The sequence below is a fragment of the Haemorhous mexicanus genome, chromosome 10 (genome assembly GCF_027477595.1).
Source record: "Haemorhous mexicanus isolate bHaeMex1 chromosome 10, bHaeMex1.pri, whole genome shotgun sequence".
Taxonomy (NCBI): domain Eukaryota; kingdom Metazoa; phylum Chordata; class Aves; order Passeriformes; family Fringillidae; genus Haemorhous; species Haemorhous mexicanus.
In genome coordinates this window covers 17,546,008-17,565,052 of record NC_082350.1, presented here as the reverse complement: position 1 = coordinate 17,565,052, position 19,045 = coordinate 17,546,008, and the positions used below count along the sequence as shown (strand labels likewise).

Below are 19,045 nucleotides of genomic sequence, written 5' to 3'. Positions count from 1 at the left end.
GTGCCGGAGGGAAAAGGGACTTTGAAAGAAAATTCAATTAGCTTCTGCATCCAACTAGATTTTCATGAAAAATGTCTCCTTTTTTATAAAAATCTTCCTTCTTTCTTGACTAAAAGAATCACATGGCCTCACACCACAGTATTTTGACTTGGAAATACTGTCACAACATCCTCCTGGAGTACAGCTTTGCTGCCCCCTAGGCCAGCCCACACCTCCCATCATCGAGTCATCCATCAGAGGGGGAAGCAGGGACTGGAGAAGCCAAAGGCTTAGCACTGGAGAGACTGCAGGACTGGGAAGACTGGTGTCAGAACTGCTGTTTTCATGAGGTACACTTTGCTTCCCACTTGTGGAGAACAGCAAGCACAGGAACTGGGATCTCTCAGCACAGAGCAACTGTGTGCTTTTGGTGTCCCTACCACTGACTTGGTAGGGACACTTGGGCATTGCTGTCACAGCGGTTCCACAGGGAGCTGAAACCCACCAGACTCCCTGAGACCCCCAAAGCTGTGCCTTGCTGCTTCTACCCAAAGAAAGCTATGGAACAGCTGCTAAAGGTAAACAGCTTGATATCAAACCATTAATTTGATTCCACTAGTGTAACAGAAGTCATTTTATCATCCAGAAAGTGAAGAGAGGACACAGGAAGCTACTGAAACAAGCATCATTACAAAAACCTTCCCAGATAGCAACCCTGAAAACATCCAGGAAGGGAAGGGACAGGAAGAATCACTCCTAATCCTGAGTACCAAGTAGGACATGTTTATTTATTATAGAAAAGATGTCCTGTCATTCCAGAAGTGGCTGTGGAGACAAGGACTTCAGCCTGACTGAATGGGAGTGTGGGGAGTGGCAGATAATTCTGCTCCATGAAACTGCTTCAACACTCCTCTTCATGCAGCTGATGTCCCAAGCCTGCACAGGACACTGACAGCCAACTTTTCCAGCTTCCCTACATGCACAGTGCCAGTGGTATCTGATGGGCTACGAAGTGTTTCTTCACATTCAACTGAAAATGAGACAGCCACAGACAAAGCCTACACATTTCCTTTCCAACAATGTTAAACCTGAACCTGATAATTTGTAAAGCTTAAAGTCAACTTTAAACTTGAGCTTAACATTTGATTCTGATAAGCTAAAATCAGGATAATTTCAAGCATCCTTGCACTGCATGATGAAGGAGCACTATTCCTCCATTATTTGGGATATCCAGATAAAGTAAGAGTGTGAACCTTTTGTTTTACCTCAAGATGTATGTATGTTTGTTTGTTTGTTTGTTTTACACCCTACTCTGACACAAATCCATTTCTCTGAAGGATTAGTTGGACTCTTACACCAAAGGCAAGACAAAATCCTCCACATCTGCCAATCTGAAGCCCCCAAAAGCAAAGCAGAGGAGCCAGCTTGGGTGTGTCAGGCTTTACTCAGGTCAGCACTGATGACAATCAGAGGGTCACAAGCTGCTGCTCCATCCCAGCCTCTCTCCATAAGCTCCAAGGTAGTGAGCAGCTACACCAGCTTCTGTGTTTCCATCAACTTACTCATTTTTGGAGATGTCCTGCAATAACAGCCAGATTTTGACTGTAAGCTTCTGAAAACAAACCTTGAAAATGAATTTATGGTAAATGGAAGGCACAGTCATCAGACAGACAAAGTAAAAGCTGTCCTTACCTTCTGCACCAGATAGACACTGGTGGCCCTTTCACTTGCTACTTTATCCAGTGCTGTCTCTTCCAGTACGAAGTAGCTCACATCTGCGATGTGGACTCCCACTTCCAAGTTCCCTGGAATTGCACAAGGAAGTCAGCAGGCTGTGAGCAGAAATGAACTGATGACATATTTAACCCTGACTCCTCTCCCCCTCCCCCAACCTTTTTGCTTTACACTGAAATCTCACAAAACCAATACTTCTTTCCACTTCTTCCACCTGGGATCAAAACTGTGGTCTCTCAGGACACTCTCAAATTCACCACCACTGTGGCTACAACATACAAGTGAATAGAAGTGAATCCTCAAATACAGAGGAAATGTGAAACCCCTTCAAAATCATGTGGATAAATCTTTCCAGTTAGGAGCTTGTAGTAGTGAGTCCAGGCCCCATCCCTTCACTGCCAGACAACACATGAAAGAAAGATGGAACCCCACCTCACCAGCACACAGGCAGTGCAAGATCCCATTTCCCTGGTATGGAGCAGTCAGTCCCACACACTTTTGGGCTATCAGAACTGCACCAACCTGGCTGAACCCAGTTTGCTGCTGGGGACATGGGAAGTCTTCAATTACTTTGGATCAGACTACGCAGAAGTGCAGCTCTCCACTAGAAGAATATTTCCACCGTTACCCTGCCTTTCCTTCAGATTTGGCCTTTTATCCTTTAATTAGAGTCCAGTTTAAAAGCATCTTAAGTCAAAGTTAGGCTGGAGAGGAGTACTACTGAGGTTTATCATGAGGTTTTGGCAGTAATTCGGATTTGGAAGTAGTGATCATCCTCAGCTTTGGAAGTAATTAGTACCTGGGTCCAAGAAATTCGGGTTTGCTAATCCTCAAAGCAGCCTATTGACCTTTGTTTTCTCTGGAAGGACTAGGCTGGATTTGAGGTGCTTATTTGTAGAATAGTTCTAAGTGCAGTGGGTTCCTAATTATAACACTTGGTTCTTTAGAGGAATTCACTAACCTCTTGGTATCTATAAATATTTTTTCTTTCCCTAATTTTTTTAAGAGACAAAGTAATAAGATCTCACACTGGTGGCAATCCTGTTTATTTATACACCTTGCAAAGAACATTATCAAAGCCCTTCTCTGGAGTGTCACGTTTTTGAAGGACAAATGGTTCATAGCTGTTGTCATTAAGCAGTACATGTACCTGTGTGCCCTTCTGATGGATACCAGAACAGGATTTCAGCAGAGTAGGAGAGGAAACAGATGAAGAGGAAGCATGAGAGGGTTCAGCCTCCTATTAGTGGGAGACACCCAGCGCACTGTGGTCCAGCTGGGAACTCAGGGAAATGAGTAGCAGCCCACCCTGCAGAGCTGCCTGACTTCATAACGATTTAACCTCATTAAGCCATGTTTGCACAGCACTGCGAGTACGTAAAGCATAACCTTGCTTTCTGAGCAGCCTTTGCACACTGGACTGAGCACAGATGTGAAGGCAGCAGAAACACACACAGAAGGCAGGAGGGATGGGGTTTAGATGTGGCCACATAACCTCCAGCCACTGGAAGGGCCTGCAGAGACTAAACATGATGGCAGCAGGGAGAGAGGGCAATAATCCCATCGCACACCAAGGGACAAATTCCACCACTTGTCAGGAAGCTGGGAGCAAAGACTGCAGATTAAATGGTTCACCTCAGAAAGCTGCCTACAGCTGTGTTGTGATATTATCACATGCCTTGAAAGCTGCTCTACATGGATTAGGCATCCAAGCCTGAAACTACTTAGACAGTAAGTCTTAGACCAACAGTTCAACCAACAAGTTTAATATTACACACACTCGAAGCCAACACACTCAGAAGGTAAAAAAATATTGAATACTTTGAAGTCAATATTGTAACGTATTGACCCTGCAGGCAAATATTGACTAAAGGAAAAGGAGAGGGGGTCATTACATCATGCCTTTAATTGCACTTTAATTCAATATGTGCACTGTTACATACATGAACTTTTTGTCCTCGATAGAAAATCGACAAACCAAGAAAGATCTCATTGCATGAGATAATAAAACATGGAGTCAGCCAATGAAAACACACTGAGCAGAGTTAAATTTCATTCAGGTTTCCCACCAGAGCTTCTAAAAGCCAGGGTCAGCGTGAGCCCCTTTTGAACTTTTAATGGAAATTCTATCTAAATATTTTCTTACATACATTGACATAATGCAAACTGGCAGCTCTCGGGTTTGTCTTGCTCATGTATGAATCACCCTATCTCCCTCACCCCCAAAATATTCAGACCAAGAGAACTTGAAGATACAGCACAGTGATCAACCAATCTGATTTCTCTCAAATCATTGCTTTTGAATGTGCTAGACAAAATACCAGCCTAAGCCTGCACAGAAACACCTGCCTGCCAATCTCTCCCTCGTTTATTTGCTAATTAAAATGAAAGAGCATTGTGGATAGAGAAATTAGAGAAATACTATTCACTAGAATTCTCTTCCAGGTCCACAAACTGTTTTTCTAGTCTCATTAATTTTTATGACAAAGTCACAAAAGGAACATTTCACACTGTAAGTCTCATGTTATTTCCCAAGGGGAAAAAAAAAAAAAAAGAGAAAAAGTGGCCTGAAAAGGAAAGAGTAATGGAGTAAAAAAGCCTTGTCAAAGAGATCAGAGGAAAGGGGTAGAGGGTGGACACCACATGGTCCACACACCACACACATGGTCTACTTGACCTCCATTTTGTTGAAAAAAATATACTTTTCCAGCAAAGAGAGGCAATAAACCTTGCCATGTAGCTCTCCATTGTGACAGACTTTTTATATCCTAAATTTCTTAGAGAAACAAGTACTTTTACAAACTACAGATTTTTTTCATCCCAAATTCTCTAACAGGGAACTTAAAGCTGCACAACAACTCCTTAGGCTAGATATACACTACCAGTATAAGGTTAGGGTTTTTTAAAAGGAATTTACATAAAAATGTACAGAAGATTAAGCCAGACACTTCATATGCTGCTATTAAAGCAATAGCTGTAGGGAGCATCTACTGCAATGAAAAATGCTGAAGACACTTGGACGGCTTCTTTAACTCAGGTTCTCTGGGACTCTTTCATTTAAAATCATTTCATCTGAAAGTGGATGCAAAACTGTTGTGCCATTCAAATTCTACCACTGCAAAGCTGCTCTTGGGAGATGTTTAGCAACAGGGAATGCTGTTTAGAATCAAGCAAGGCTTGTTTTATTAAGCAGCTGAGCCCTGTAAGCTCCTCTCTGCAGCTACAGAGAGGCAACAACAGAGATGGGACAGGAGCATTGTCTGAAATCACACCCCAGCACTGCAACACCCAGTGAAGAGGCCCTTTGCAACAAGGAGCTCTCCTGAGATCTGCAAGCAGAAAGAGAAAGGAATGGGCACTCAGCCACCCAAACCCCCCTTGGGCCAATGCTCTGTGCCAGCAGGACAGGAATTGTTGTCACCTTACTGCAAACAACACAGCTGTGATGCCACAAGCATAGAGGACAATTTCCCTTTCATTTACCATTACATGGCTGTGAGAATGGCAGAACAGAATGGACCCAAGTCTCACCAACTCTCTGGAAACCTGGAACCCCTCTTGGAGCTCACCAAGCGACAGAGCCATGAAAGGCAGGTCTCCCCCAGCACAATGGGCACACAGATGTTTTGGAGAAGGTTCAGCTCCTTGAGCTGAGGATCTGACTTGTTTGAACTCACCCCAAAATCTCCTGTGCGTCAGTATGATGCTAAAATCAAAGGGGAGCAGTGGCACCTTGCAGTAGAACAAAGAACAGGCTGTTTCTTTTTTTTCTGCTGATGATCTCATTCTCTATGACAAAACAGCTCAGAGAACTTATTTCCTTCTTTATTGAAAAAATTATAAACAAAAAGGGATTAGTAAGAAGGAGCTGGAAGAGAAGGAAAAGGCATTTTCAGCCTGTAAATGCTTCATAAGAACTGTCAACCCAGCAGGTCACGTCAAGCACTTGCCCCTGGAATTAGAAAGTTGAGTTGAATGCATTTGAACAGTATGTGAGGGAACACACTGGAAGCAAATCCTTCTTCTCTGTCTTCAGCAACCCTACTCAGTCATAGCACAAATCCAGAGACAAAGTGATTTCACTTCAAACCCTAGCATTTGTGAATTTTAGAGCCATATAACTGAAAAACACAGCTCTTCAAGCATAAAACATCAGAAAGTATTTCTCTACCATGCAGACACATTCCCATTTATTTGCATCTCACCTTCAAGCATCATCATTCTCAGGAGGGAAGTCAAACATGAGGAAATGTGTTAAGTCAACTTAAAATCAAATGCCAAGGTTTTTGGTATACACTGTTTCCCACGCTGTCTTCACCTTTCAGTGAGACGCAGAAGAGTTCAAAGCAAATTGCAAAGTGTTTGCTCTATCCAGAAAACAGCCAACTACCCACCTGCTGCCAGCAGTTCAAGGCAATCCCAAGCTGTTCCCTGGTTAGACCAAACTCTTGCAGCAAATAATTACAGCTCTTTCCCATTCCACAGCCCTGGGGGTATCAAGCTGCTGCTCTTATCTGCTAAGCAATATTTAGCACCTTGCAAAAGTATGAAAAACTTGCATAAAGAGAGAGAAATGAGGCCTTTAACCTACATGCACATTTTGGTGCTATTGGCAGTGCTACAGAAAATCAGGAATCTTCATCAAAAGGAAGGACAGTGTCTGCCACAGAGGGTCAGAGTTACAGAGGAGACAGCCAGAGGGGCTGCTGACCATAAAGGGGTGGACATAAACCCAGTATAAGCTCCACTGAAGCAGAAATTGGCAGCAAGACTTGGGAAAGCTGCTGGAACCACGAAGGGGCCATCACAGACCTTTAACACACACTTTTAAATGAATGACATGACCCAAATATTTCTGCTTCTCTTTGGCAAGTGTATGAGCACATACAGCTCAAGGGTTATAGAAGTGACCATCTTGGGATAGAGAGAGAAGAAAAGAGAGAAAAAAGAATGACTGATTAGGAGAGAAGAGCAAGTGAGAAAGCAAAGAAAAAGCAAAGTGGAAAAGTGGAGGAGAAGAGTTTAATAAAAAATAAAAGTGAAACCACAGAAAGAGCAAGTTTTTTGTCTGCTCTGGAGTCTGAAGACAAAGGTGGGTGGCTTTAATTCTCAGCTGAGGTTACTTTTCCACCAAAGGAAGCTAAGTTGTTGTTCAAAAAAACAGTGTGTTTTACTTATTTTAAAATAACAAGGAAAGTGCTTAAATTTTACTTGTGTGCCCTAGGGCCATTTTGCTTTTTGAAGACACAGTGCAACTGAGCAGAAACCCATTAACTTGTTTACCAAGAAACCAAATTTTTTAAATTATCACATGATGGCCCTTTAGCCAACTGAAATGCAACTAATTGCACCCTTTTTTGGGCAAGTAATAGCTCTTTCCTTCTCTAAAGGTCTCTTCCTTGACATATCCTCACGACAAGATTCTGGCAAAAGGATCAGATCCTGTGTCTTGAGAGCAGGACAAGTCCCCAGGGCACAGAGCAGCAACTTTTCTATCGAAACATTTCCATCCACTTAGTAAATGTTGCAACAACTTCAAAACTGAAAACACTACCTGGCCAAACAAATAACAAACACCTCTAAAGGGTAACAATCAAAAAAATGCTGCATGCTATCAAACCCTCTGCCACTGGTTTGTGTGAAAAATGTCCCTCAGAAACAACCCTCTTCACCTACCAGTGACAGAGAGACTTAGACCATCAGGTTTCAAGAAATTTCAACTCTTCTTTGAACTGTGCATGGTCACCTTTTTGGGCACCTGCAGCCCCTGGAGAGGTGGCCAAGGCCAGACCCTTAACACTGACATGGCACACTGTGGGAGGTGGCACGTGCACTGTGTCAGCATCAGGCTGCAGAGCGCTGGCTGGGTCTGGCCTTTTGCTTTGCTCCTTTAATCACAAGTAAAACCTTCAATATTCATCCTCTCCTTGAGGAGCCAGGCTGATGTAAAAATAATAAAAGCTGTGACTTTTCTCATTTAACTGCTGAAACTCAGGAGCTGGGAGATGGACCAAATCCCCAACATGAGCAGCATCGAGATCAGCCCCAGTTACTCCAAACTGAGAAAGAGCATGAGATCACAAGAGAAGGGAGAAAAAAAAAAACAAAAACATCTTTACATATTAAAACTCTCCCCATACTGAAAGTCTAGGCAGTTCCTCAACTCCCACAAGCATCTGAGAAACTACTGACAGGAATGGGGACATTGCAAAGTGATGCTTTTAGCAGTTCTAAGAGAATCAAGAAATATTCAGAGCTTTTCACAAAAATAAACCATAACAGGGTATTTGTTACTTTCTTCTTTTCTTCTTTAAGTTAAAAGGTCAATGTTGGACATCACTGAGTCTAAAATCCAGAATAACATGATTCTTAAAGTACTGTTTTACTCTGGTCAGCTACTCTGACCTTTGGCCATTTTGTCCCTTGCATCAACTGAACGTTACAGAGACAACTACAATTGTACAAACCAATTTGTGACTGGCTCTAGGTGAGGTCCAAAATAAAACTCATCTGTTCATTAAGTGCAGCAAAGGACAAGTGAAGACGAAAAGCAGGAATATTTTCTAGAGTTCTCCATGAGCCATCAGCAATCCTTAAAATAGTCTCAGAATTATGAGACTATGTCTATTACTAAATTAAATTCTGGAAGCAGGTCTTTCATGTGAATTGCATAAAATTTTTGTCTGCAGCAGCTAATAAATTCAGCGATGTCCTAAAACCACCTTACATAATTTTAAAGCCACATTTTATATCTCAAAACAAAGCCAGGACACCTTCATAGGGTGGCAGTTCATGCACTGTGCACTGCAGAGCCCTGAGTTTTACACACAAACCAGCACAACCCCGTGCAGGAAAGGTGACCCCCTCACATCTGAAGGGAATGCTCAGAGATGACTCTTGGTCAGCATGAGGCTCTCGCAGGCTCTCAGGAGAGCAGGAAGGTCACTCCTCCCATGGGAACACAGGGCAGATCTTTGGTGGTGGTGGTGGTGTTCTCCAACTTCCAAACTCCCATGAGCTGGAGACAACGATGCTGGCACCAACCAGCTCCAGACCTCACAGATGATATCACATCACCAGCCAGAGTAACACAATGAGCTGCTCGATGAGCAAACCCACATCAGCTCTTCATCACCTTGTGACAGACAATGCTGCCATCCAGAAGGCACCTACTACCTACACTTGTCCTGAAAACTACCTTAAAACCTGCTGCAAGAACTCTGGAGAAGAATGAAAGAGCTCTTCTGTGCAAGCGCTACTACTGCACCACTGAGTTGGATACTTACACTAGGAGGGAATTCTCCTGAGGGAAAACCACTAAATACTCAGGACTGAATTCACACAGCATGTACAAGATAAAACATTTCATTGCAGACTGAAGGACACTGGCAATGATATCCAATAGAATAAGCACACCAAATAATGATGTTTTTCACACTGCTGAGCAAGATACAAGTAGAAAAATACAGATACAAGTGGGACACAAGTATTGCAACAGTAAAAATCAGGAAAGAGCACAGAACAACTGGGGACAGACAGTATAATGATGGAAAACAAAGGGAATGTGACATTCCTTTGATATAACAAATGTGTCCATTAGAAGACAGAGACCAGACACAGTTCCAGCAATGCCTGTGTCCCACGTTCTGGCCATGCAGGTTTTGTCCCCATACCAGCACTTTCTGTGCTGGTACCTGCTTACACTGCAGAGGTTCACAGCAGAGCTGGTTTCCTCTGAGCCTGCATGAGTGATAAACAGATATTGTGAGGTGCCAAAACAGAAAGTTCCCCTCAGAGCTATTGCATACTCTATTGATTTTTGCAAGACTCAAGGAATGAGCAACTTAAGAGAAGCTACAAACCCCAAACACATCAGATTTATCCACTGAATGCCATCACTAATTATATGTTCACATCTGGGAGAACCTCTAGATGACTACTTAAAACCTAGACCCAGCATGAATCTTTGTCATGCAGACTCAAATTCAACACTTGGAGGATGGATCTTCCACCCTTCTCCAAGACAAAATGTCAAGACATCAGCACACAGAGCCAATGGCTGTGCTGCTGTGACTCAGATTCCTGGCTCAGAAAACAATCTCTGCTGGTGGGGAAAGAGTGACCAAGGCAGACTGTCCTGAGCTCTCTCAGCAGTGAGGTTTGCAGCCAACATGATGAAGGTAAAAGGACAATTTCTGGTATTCACGTCATCAATTGTTTGTATTCCAAGACTGATTCAAGAGGCTCCATCAGGAAATCAGCAGTCTTTGAATTTAAAGAGATGGGAAGTGACACCCAGAAGCTCTGAGATGTATTTTTGGGTGTAGGATATCATCCTGTTCCTGAAATGAAGGTTTAGAGTGGGGAGGGAACCAGCCTCTCTCTACTGCTAGGTCAGTCCCTTTTGTGATATCTCTACTGTACTCAGTAATCCAAGGCTGAGAGAGCATTCCAGGCATTCAAAGAGACCTTGGGATGTAGTGCTAGGCCAAACACATACAATGTACTTCCACAGAACAGCCTTGACATTCCTTCAACTTCTTTGGAAATGGGAAGTCACTGAGATTTCAATTTTAGCCATCCAACTGTTTGGTTTATTTTTGGAAATATTTCCAAAACATTTCCATCTGCACTTGGTTTTACTCTTTCAGTGTATGCAGCATAATAGCCGACTATCAAGAAATACTGTAATGAATTGCAGTGTAAGATGTTTTTCCTGTTCATCTGGGTTCTGAAACCCTGCATTGCAATACATAACAAGTTAAAACAATAACCCAGTGATTCTGAGGGATCCTGCTGGTTCATAAAGTTGATAATAAAGACAATATACAGCAGTAACTCCTTTGCTGCCTACATGTAACAGAACATGTGACTGAAGACAACCATGTGGGAATGTACTGCCAGCTATTTGTACCCTTCTAAAGTTTATCTGCCTCACATAGCTTCTGACTTTCATTTGATACATTCACTGAAAAGCCCTGTTCTCTCTAGGTCTGTCTGGTCATCCCCTATCATTTGTGGTTCTTCTCCAAAGACTCTCCTGGTTCTTGGAGTTCTTTCCATGAATGAAAATCGTAAGCAAAATGCTTTTAGATCTGTTTGCACAAGAATTTCTGGATCTTCTTTCCATTATCTGTCTACTTAAAGGCATTCTCTTTTTTTTTTTTTTTCTCTTCAATATACAATCAGACATTCTCTTTTTTTAAGTTTGTATCCACAAATATCAGTGAGATCCACCAAGACACAACATCCCACGCCTCTAAATCTTTGGGGAATTGTCCCAGGTCCTGAACTCAAGAACTGAAATGATCTGGAAGGCGACTTTGCCCAGAGCATCTCTCCTCCCTGCAGAAAAGTAAACTCACTTTTATGAGTAATTCTACAGGTATTTGCACAACTGTTTGCATGTTCTGCAGCCACAGTCTTTGTTACCTTAGTCCTTCTCACACAATATATCTTTTATTTTGTTTTAATCCCATGTCTCTTTGCCACCTGGCTTTCTTTGCATACCATAAAATAAAAAAAACAACACAAGCAACTTTTGGGATGAGGATAAAATATTTATAAAATATTTATCCCTGACATAAAAGTCCAACACAATAAATATGGATTACTAATCACAAACCCTGCCCAATTTTGCTTAATCAAGCTTTTAATCAACCTTCTCACAAGCAGCTTTCAAATATATGCAAAAAAAAAAAAAGTTTTAACAAATTATGTTCTGGCAATCAATGCTCTAACTAAATCCTAACTTCCTTAATCACCCAGTACCTTAACACCCAGTTTAATGCACTTGTCTGGGGATTTGGCTCAGTCTATTTCCCTTTCAGCCACTAGCAGTTTGGAGCAACCTGCCCTATTCCCAGGGGAACTGAGGGGAGCCCCACATCATCAAGTTGTCCCACCAATTTCAAGAGAGATGTCTGGTGGAGAAAAGCTGACTCAATTCAGCCCTGATTCCATTCAACCCTGCACTTGGAAATTGGAAGTGATGTGTGCTTCCACACACAACCCCACATTACCTCAAAACAAGAGACAAAATATACTGCACACACTGCAGCTCCCAGCATTACACAGGAGCCTGCTGTGGGGCACAGCAGGGATCTGCATTTGGCAGAGATCTGAGAGCATTTTGCATATTTCAATGAATCTGCAACCACAAGCCCTCAATAGGAAGAAAGAATATGTACCTCTTTTTAATCACTGCAATATGTCTTTTGCACTCTCCGGGTGACACAACAAAACTTCCCCAGATTAACCAGCAGGTAAGAGGAGAGATGAGCTAATTATGTCTGATACTAAAGTAAAATTTGACCGAATGTTTCACGCAATCCCATTCCTGGTAGATCTTATTTTACCCGGATTTGACTCCTGCAGTAAACCTAAGCAAATTGCAGTTTATGATCATTTGACATTTGAATCATATGCCAATGTGTTTCTGTCATTTTCTCTGCAGGTCTGGTGTCTGTTCAACTTAAATAGCTTACAAAGAAGGAAGCACAGTAATTTCATAAATTATTTTTGATAAATAAGTCCATATTCATTTCAAAAGTAATTTTTGATCCAACACTAGTTTGTTCTTCAGTGTTTATCTTGAGCAAAGATTTACAAACTTACAAAAATATTTATAAACTTACAAAAATATTTACTCAATTTACAAACTCTCCTGATACTCTATCCTGCAGGGACCAAAGGGATTTGCTGAAGGGTCCTTTACCACATTTTGCTAGAGCAAATTTCACCCTGCAGTCCTTAAGTGGCCAGAGAGACAAAGCTGAATAGAAGAGAGAATATTTACATCTTAAAAAATCAAATATAAGTGAACAGAACTTTGCAAAATTAAAACATCCTAAGTGTTTGCAAACTACACCAGGAAGAATGCAGGTCAAAGGAGAGCAGATGGTCACCTGAGATGGTAGAGAACATCGTGGGGCTACCAGGGCTCTACAGGTGTTTTTCAAGTGCAAGATTCAGGAGCTCACAAACCAGGAGATGTCTACTAAGCTGTCCAGGTCTAAGAAAAGCAGCCCCAGAGCCTGGAGGCCGGCAGTGGACAAGGGAGAATTTTGTCAATATTTGGTGAAACATTAGTTGGCTTTACCAAAACATGTGAAATAGGCTCCTTGAACAGAGAACTAAGTCTCAGTCTCTGCAGATTTGTTCCCAAAACCTACAGCTCACAAGGAACTTGGTGCTAAGCAGAAAGGTCATGCTGCACTCTTCCCAGGTTTGGGTCACAAAGAAAAGTTCTCTTCTTTGCTTATACCCCATTAGGACACTTACAGAAAGATAATGTGCTTGATGTTTCTACCCCATTTCCCTTTGATTTAAATTCACCAACAGATTGAATGGATTTAAGGGAAACAGAAAAAAACAGGGGGCTGCACACTGCAGAAGCCTCATTTGTTTAGGGCATCAGGCAAACACTGGGAAGAGTCAATGATTCTATCTATGGCCTCACTCCAAAATGCAGACAGCCAGTGTCACCAAGGACATGGAAACCAGGGCAAACAGTCTGCAGAACATATTTCTATTCTGCAGTACAACAATTCCTCCTAAAAAAGAAGTAAATTACTTTGTAAAAGACTGTAAGAATACAGGAATGAAAGAAAAACACAAGTGAGAACCATGTCAGTTATTAATATACAAATAAAAGATGTACAGAGCTCTGTCAGTACAGCCCAAAGCACTGCTTCGAGATCAGCATCAAAAGACAACCCCTCAGAAATACCTCCCCATAATTTCTGCTGCATCTTTTCCCATCATGGCCTGACCTTTCACTAGAAGGAATTGTCTGCCTTGAAATGTGCCAAATTCCAATCCTACTCCTACCAGTAAGCAGCCTTCAATCACGACTGCATCAGTGGTGTACATTACCAGAAATACAAGCACCACTGGTAGGTAATGCCCAGAAGAGGTTTGGAAAGTGTGAGAAACATGCCTGGCATCACTGGGGCTCACAGGTCACCTGCCATGCTGAGATCAGAATAAATCTTTAAACCTCTGCACCCTGGGTGAAAACATTCAGGCTTGAAAATAGTACAGCTGTTTTCTGCAACATCCATACGACCTGAGAATGGTTCTGCTGAGCCTTCCTGGCTGCAGCAATTTGCTAGAAGACGTGCAGAAAGGATCACAAAAGAGCATTGACTGAAATGAACTTGTTTAAAACCTCAAAGCTCTACAAAGGCTGTATATACTAGGTGCAGGCCAGAGCCATCTTTTACTCCAAGGTTATGCTGAATCATCTAAATGGAGTACAGTTTGTTCATATTTCTGCAGCTGTTACATAAATAACCCTATTTTCCTTCTTTATTGGAGCTGATCTCTTTTAAAATATACACTCACAAATGTGAACAGCAAGCTCACCTCCCCACTGCTATCATCAAACAATAACGAGGAGCACAGCTGTTAATCAGAAACAGACTCCAATATAAAATCCTCTCAAAACCAGACTGGCCCACTTAAAACATATATCCCTGGAAAAGTTTCCAACTGCTGCAATATCCTACTGCAAGCTCCATTAAAAATACAGCTCTTCCCACAGCCATCCTCTGCTAGTGACACTCTGCTACTGGGTAGTTCTTCATGATAGATTTGTGAACTACTTCAGCAAAAAAATTCCTTTCCACCTTTTACTGAGGATGTAGCACGGGTGAATCCTCCATCCATTGACCAGATCTGATAGGAGGAGGCTGGAAACTCCACAAAGGTGCAAAGACAGTAGCTTATCTCTCTGCTTGTTGCCTAAGATCCTTCAAAGCAAAGAAACTGTCACAGTCTTGAATAAATTAGCAATGAATGCTCAAAGACAATTTAATTCTCCAAAAATCTTCTGAAATGCCCTGATTTAGCTGTCTGATAGAGGAAGTGCGGGCACTTAATGTGTTTTTTTTGTAGAAATTCAGTGTGCTATACACCAATAGAGAATTCTGAATTAGGTTCTGCATTCTCTGTTGATTTTTGGAGATCTCCTGACATCAAGAGGATGCCAAGATATGTGGTTTGCTCATGTTGGGATTTTTTTTGGTGAGGTTTTTTAAAGTGTTTTACATATGGGCAAAAGGGATGGAAAAAATAATAATTTCTTGTAACCACGTTTACATTTGGAATAAAAGCTGTGTTAACTCTTAACACAACTTTGCCCTCATGAGAGATTCAGCCTTGCCAGACCTGGACACGCTCTTAACTTCTAAAACAGCTCTTTGTCATAATAATTGCAGCCATCATAGCAACTTTTAGAGCCAAAAGTTCACAGGGTACTTCCAAAACATGTCAAAAGGCTCACAAGATTGAGGTTCCCATAGGGGCTCTCCTAAACACCAAAGAGCTGCAAACAGCCACAGTTTTGCAAGCAAGTGAACACAAAGAAGTGACCCCAAAGGAGTCCCAGCACTGGTTTTGAACCTAAGTCTGAAAATTCCTGAAAAAAATTTAAGTCAAAGTACAGATACCTTAGAAAATTTCACATATGCTGATGGACTTATTACCCCTGCTTTCTCCAGCCACATTTCAGGGGCTTATAATAGTACCCTACATAGTGCCACAGGGGTCAGTGGACCACAATCACTGAGCAAGAAGTTAAATTCACGCCAGGACAAAAAAGTAACAAGTCCAGAGAGATTCATTTTGAATGCAAGAAAATGTCCCAGGAACCTGTGACAGGAGATAGATCTGGGTGGCTTCTGCCAGCTGCAGGTCTGTGGGCTGAAATCCCCTGTGCCACAAACGGAAGAGAAGCACATCCCCAGCTAGACAGAGCCCAGTCCCAGCCAGGAAAAGGCTGATGGAATGAACTATTTCTAAATTCCCCATCAGGATGCAAATTAAGGACTGTGGCCACATCACTATCTGTACCCACAAGCCCCAAGCACGAGTGGCAGGGCTGCCATGGCCTTGCAGGCTTTCTGGCAGAAAGAATTCTGAAGAATTCTTGTTCACACTGATACTTTCTTTGAACACTTTCTCCAAATGGTTTATGGGTAAGAGAACAAGGCAGATGTATGCACCACAAAGCAGCTCACTGAGCGCTTCCTGCAGCACCTAAAACCCACATGTATGTGAACAGTAAATGGTCAGAAGCCAGAGTTTCAACACTTTAGATCTGAGGACCTGTGGGATCACAACGCTGTCATAAACCTCCAGTGATTCAGATGACAAAGTGGAAAGAGGGAGAACAGAGCTCAGCTTAGGATCTCTCAAGAAGACTCTTTCAATTTTTCTGTGAAACAGAATGGCATTTTTTCCTCAATCTTGCCTCAAAACTGCTATTGCAGAGTACAACCAATTTTATTGGCTTCAAATTGTCTTTCACCTCTGCTTTTTTTATCCATTTTATAGCTCTGTTATAGTATTCTATACTTGGGTCTAAATGACATTGCAATTCATTGGCCACATTGCACAGTATGAAATCAACTTTAAAAAATGGAAATTATGCCTTGGATGTCATCATATTGTGATGATAAGCAAGAGCAAGAAAAACTAAACCCACACCAAAAAACCCCACCAACCTTTATCTTCATTATTAGGGGTGGATAGGTTAATAGAATCATGCAATATTTCCAACCAAGCCTGTTACTGGATCTTATCAAACTAAATGAGCCGAGCTTGGATGGCAAAGTAAGCTTACAGGAGAAAAGTTCCTTTGGTCATAATCATCAAGATTTGGCTTCTGGAGCTTTACTTTCTGTTCTGTTGGCTTACGGCATAGTAAAAGTACAAATAAGGCAGAAGAGAAAGCTCAAAAGGCAATGAGAAGAAAAACACAACTTATAAGGCACACTGTGCTCATCTGACAATTCCCAGCATCCCATAAACACCAAAAAACAAATCAGCCAGTGACCTTCAAAAGACTGGATTCCTTTACCCATGGACTGTGTACACAAGGTCAAAGTTCCACTCGACTTCAGCCTGCAGAAGTGGTGTATTAGCTATTCAGCTGTAACTCCCATAATGACAGGAGACAGCTGAGATCTGCTCAAATCAAATTACAGCTCTGATTATGCAAAACACTGTGGCTCTGCATTTTCTAACACCAAGTCTGGTGCAGTTTGAAGATGTCTGCTCCAAGATTTCTAAAAACAAGCAATTAAAACAACAGGAGAAGAACTAGTTTATTACTCTCCTTATATTTGGCAAAGAATACTTCAGGACAAATTATAGATACAAGTGTGTCAACAGCTGAATACAAACACTAGAAGTATTTTGTAAAATATATCTCATACCGTCAGGGAGTTGTTTACAGGACAAAGCATCATCAAGATCTCTGGCAGTTGATGGGTCGATGGTGAAAATGCATTCTTTCCTATCCAAAGCAAAAAAAGAAAAGAAAAATTTATCTCCCAGTCATGAAAAAGGTATCAAAACACAGAGCCCACCAGAGACATCCAGACAACAACAACCATGTTTTCAGAAGACTCTGCTGAAACATCTTCCAATCTAATCTGAATTCTAAATCTAATCTATTTTTTTAAAAACAGTTTAGACAAGTGAATCTCCTTGGGTATTTTTTTCATTTTTCTTTGTGGTTTAACTGCTTGGTCTTAGCAGCTTTCATTTCATTACAGATATTCCCTCACAAAAACTAAACAATTTAGCCCATCAAGTTCACTCCAAAGAAACAAGCAAGAAAAAGGCTAGATGCCTTGCAGCTAAAGTAAAAATAGATTGTTCCTAATTGCTAAGTTAAACGGAACACAAATAACCCTCAAGCCCATGCCAAAGAGTAGATGTCACAGCATCTGACACTCCAGGAGCACAGCTAGAACAGAGCAGAGGCACTGAAACACGTACAGACAGAGCTGAATATGACAAAACTGAGTTAGAGTTTTGGTCCCAGTAAAGACACCCAGAGATGCAGGACTTTATAAAACCTACACTGCCAATTACAGACCAAAGGGAAAAGCAGGTTCAGTAGGAAAAAATGTGAAAGTTATAGGAAGGGCAAGCTCCAAATCAGCTTATTAGATCTTACAAATCAACTTGGTGCTCAGGAAAAGCTGAACAACCTTTTGCATCTGCTGTACCAGGTGGCACCTGGAATTTGCTCTGGAAGGCTCACATGTGTATGTCCTGTAGCAGTGGGTGGCAGAACACAGGGAACACACCAAAAGGACCACAGATATGGTCTGTGGCCACACAGATGGGACAAATGAAGCATCTGACTCAGGAACCATCACGTGTAATAGAGCAGAGCCTGGCACCAGTGAGACACAAAACCTGAAGCATTCAACAAATAAAACTTCCTGAACTCCTCCTTCAGGGCCTCCCTTCATCCCAGGCTGTCCTACAGCAACTTCTTTCCCATACCTCTGGACTACAGCAGTTTTCCCAAGCACTGTGAGGAATGTGAGACCAGAGCTGAAGAGCAATGAGGTCAGTACAATAATGGGTTTGCTGGCTTATTTTGCTTTTATCTTAACTTTTAGAGTAAGTTCAGCCCCTCCCTAGTTAAAAGATCCCCAAGCACAATGGTATAGGCTGAGGCTGCCAAGGAAGAGATCAGACCACTGCTTTTCTTCTTTTCTCTTTGCCACAGAAAGACTCCTATCATGATGGCAACTCCCTTCTAGAGATCTATAATGCAAACACACATTATTTTTCTTACAGCACAACCCCTGGTATTACTCCTGGGGTAGGAGAGGTGGGAGGAGAAAATGACAGGGAATTCTTAAAGGAACAAGTGTACATGAAATTAGAAAGTCTTTTTGTATGGTGCCATTTCAGTGAGAGAAGTGTCCCCAGCTTTGCAGACCTACCATTTCCATACTGAAATGCTCTGGGTGGAATCCAATGGTGTTAGACAGCTGGCAGCATCTATCTATGTAATTCTACCAGGGACACTAAATAGAGATTTTCAAAGACATAAAAATCAGTAAAGCACTTCACTGCCTTCTGAGACTTTGAAAATCTTTGGGAATATGTTGGCTTTCAGATTGCATAGCAAAACTGCCTTAATCCCCAGATGCACATTAGTTTCTGATCCTTTGCATGCATCTAAACAAATTAAGAGACTGTGACACTGAAAGATATAAAATCTTTCAACTACACTGGGACTTTGATCTATTGGTGCCAGCACTAAAAATCGACCGATTCTTAAAGGTTTGCAAACAACCTTAATTCCATAAATATCTATTCCTTAAAATTCCACTTAAGGATGGAATTTCAGGATACCACCACTCCAAGGCACCATGCAATTCTCTTTAGGGAGCTGTGCATATGCAGATAGGCACTCCTATACTACAAACAGAATGGAGACACACATGTGTGTCAGCCTGCATGTATTTACACCAGATCCTATTAATGCACAGGGTACAAAGTGCCCTCCCCAGTC

General features: G+C 41.8%; 1 protein-coding gene across 5 annotated transcripts in view; it reads right to left on the bottom strand.

Moving 5' to 3' along the window:
- Nucleotides 1-19,045, bottom strand: part of DIS3L2 (DIS3 like 3'-5' exoribonuclease 2) — a 180,489-nt gene that overhangs the window by 70,120 nt on the left and 91,324 nt on the right. For all 5 annotated transcript variants that reach the window (XR_009487686.1, XM_059855607.1, XM_059855605.1 and 2 more), the window contains exons 11-12: nucleotides 16,938-17,017; nucleotides 1,672-1,784 (exon numbers count right to left, since the gene is read on the bottom strand). Coding sequence is in view for 4 of the 5 variants with exons in the window: in XM_059855607.1 (XP_059711590.1) it covers nucleotides 1,672-1,784; nucleotides 16,938-17,017 (193 nt within the window). In the remaining variant the exon portion in view is untranslated. The remainder of the gene's footprint in view (nucleotides 1-1,671; nucleotides 1,785-16,937; nucleotides 17,018-19,045) is intronic.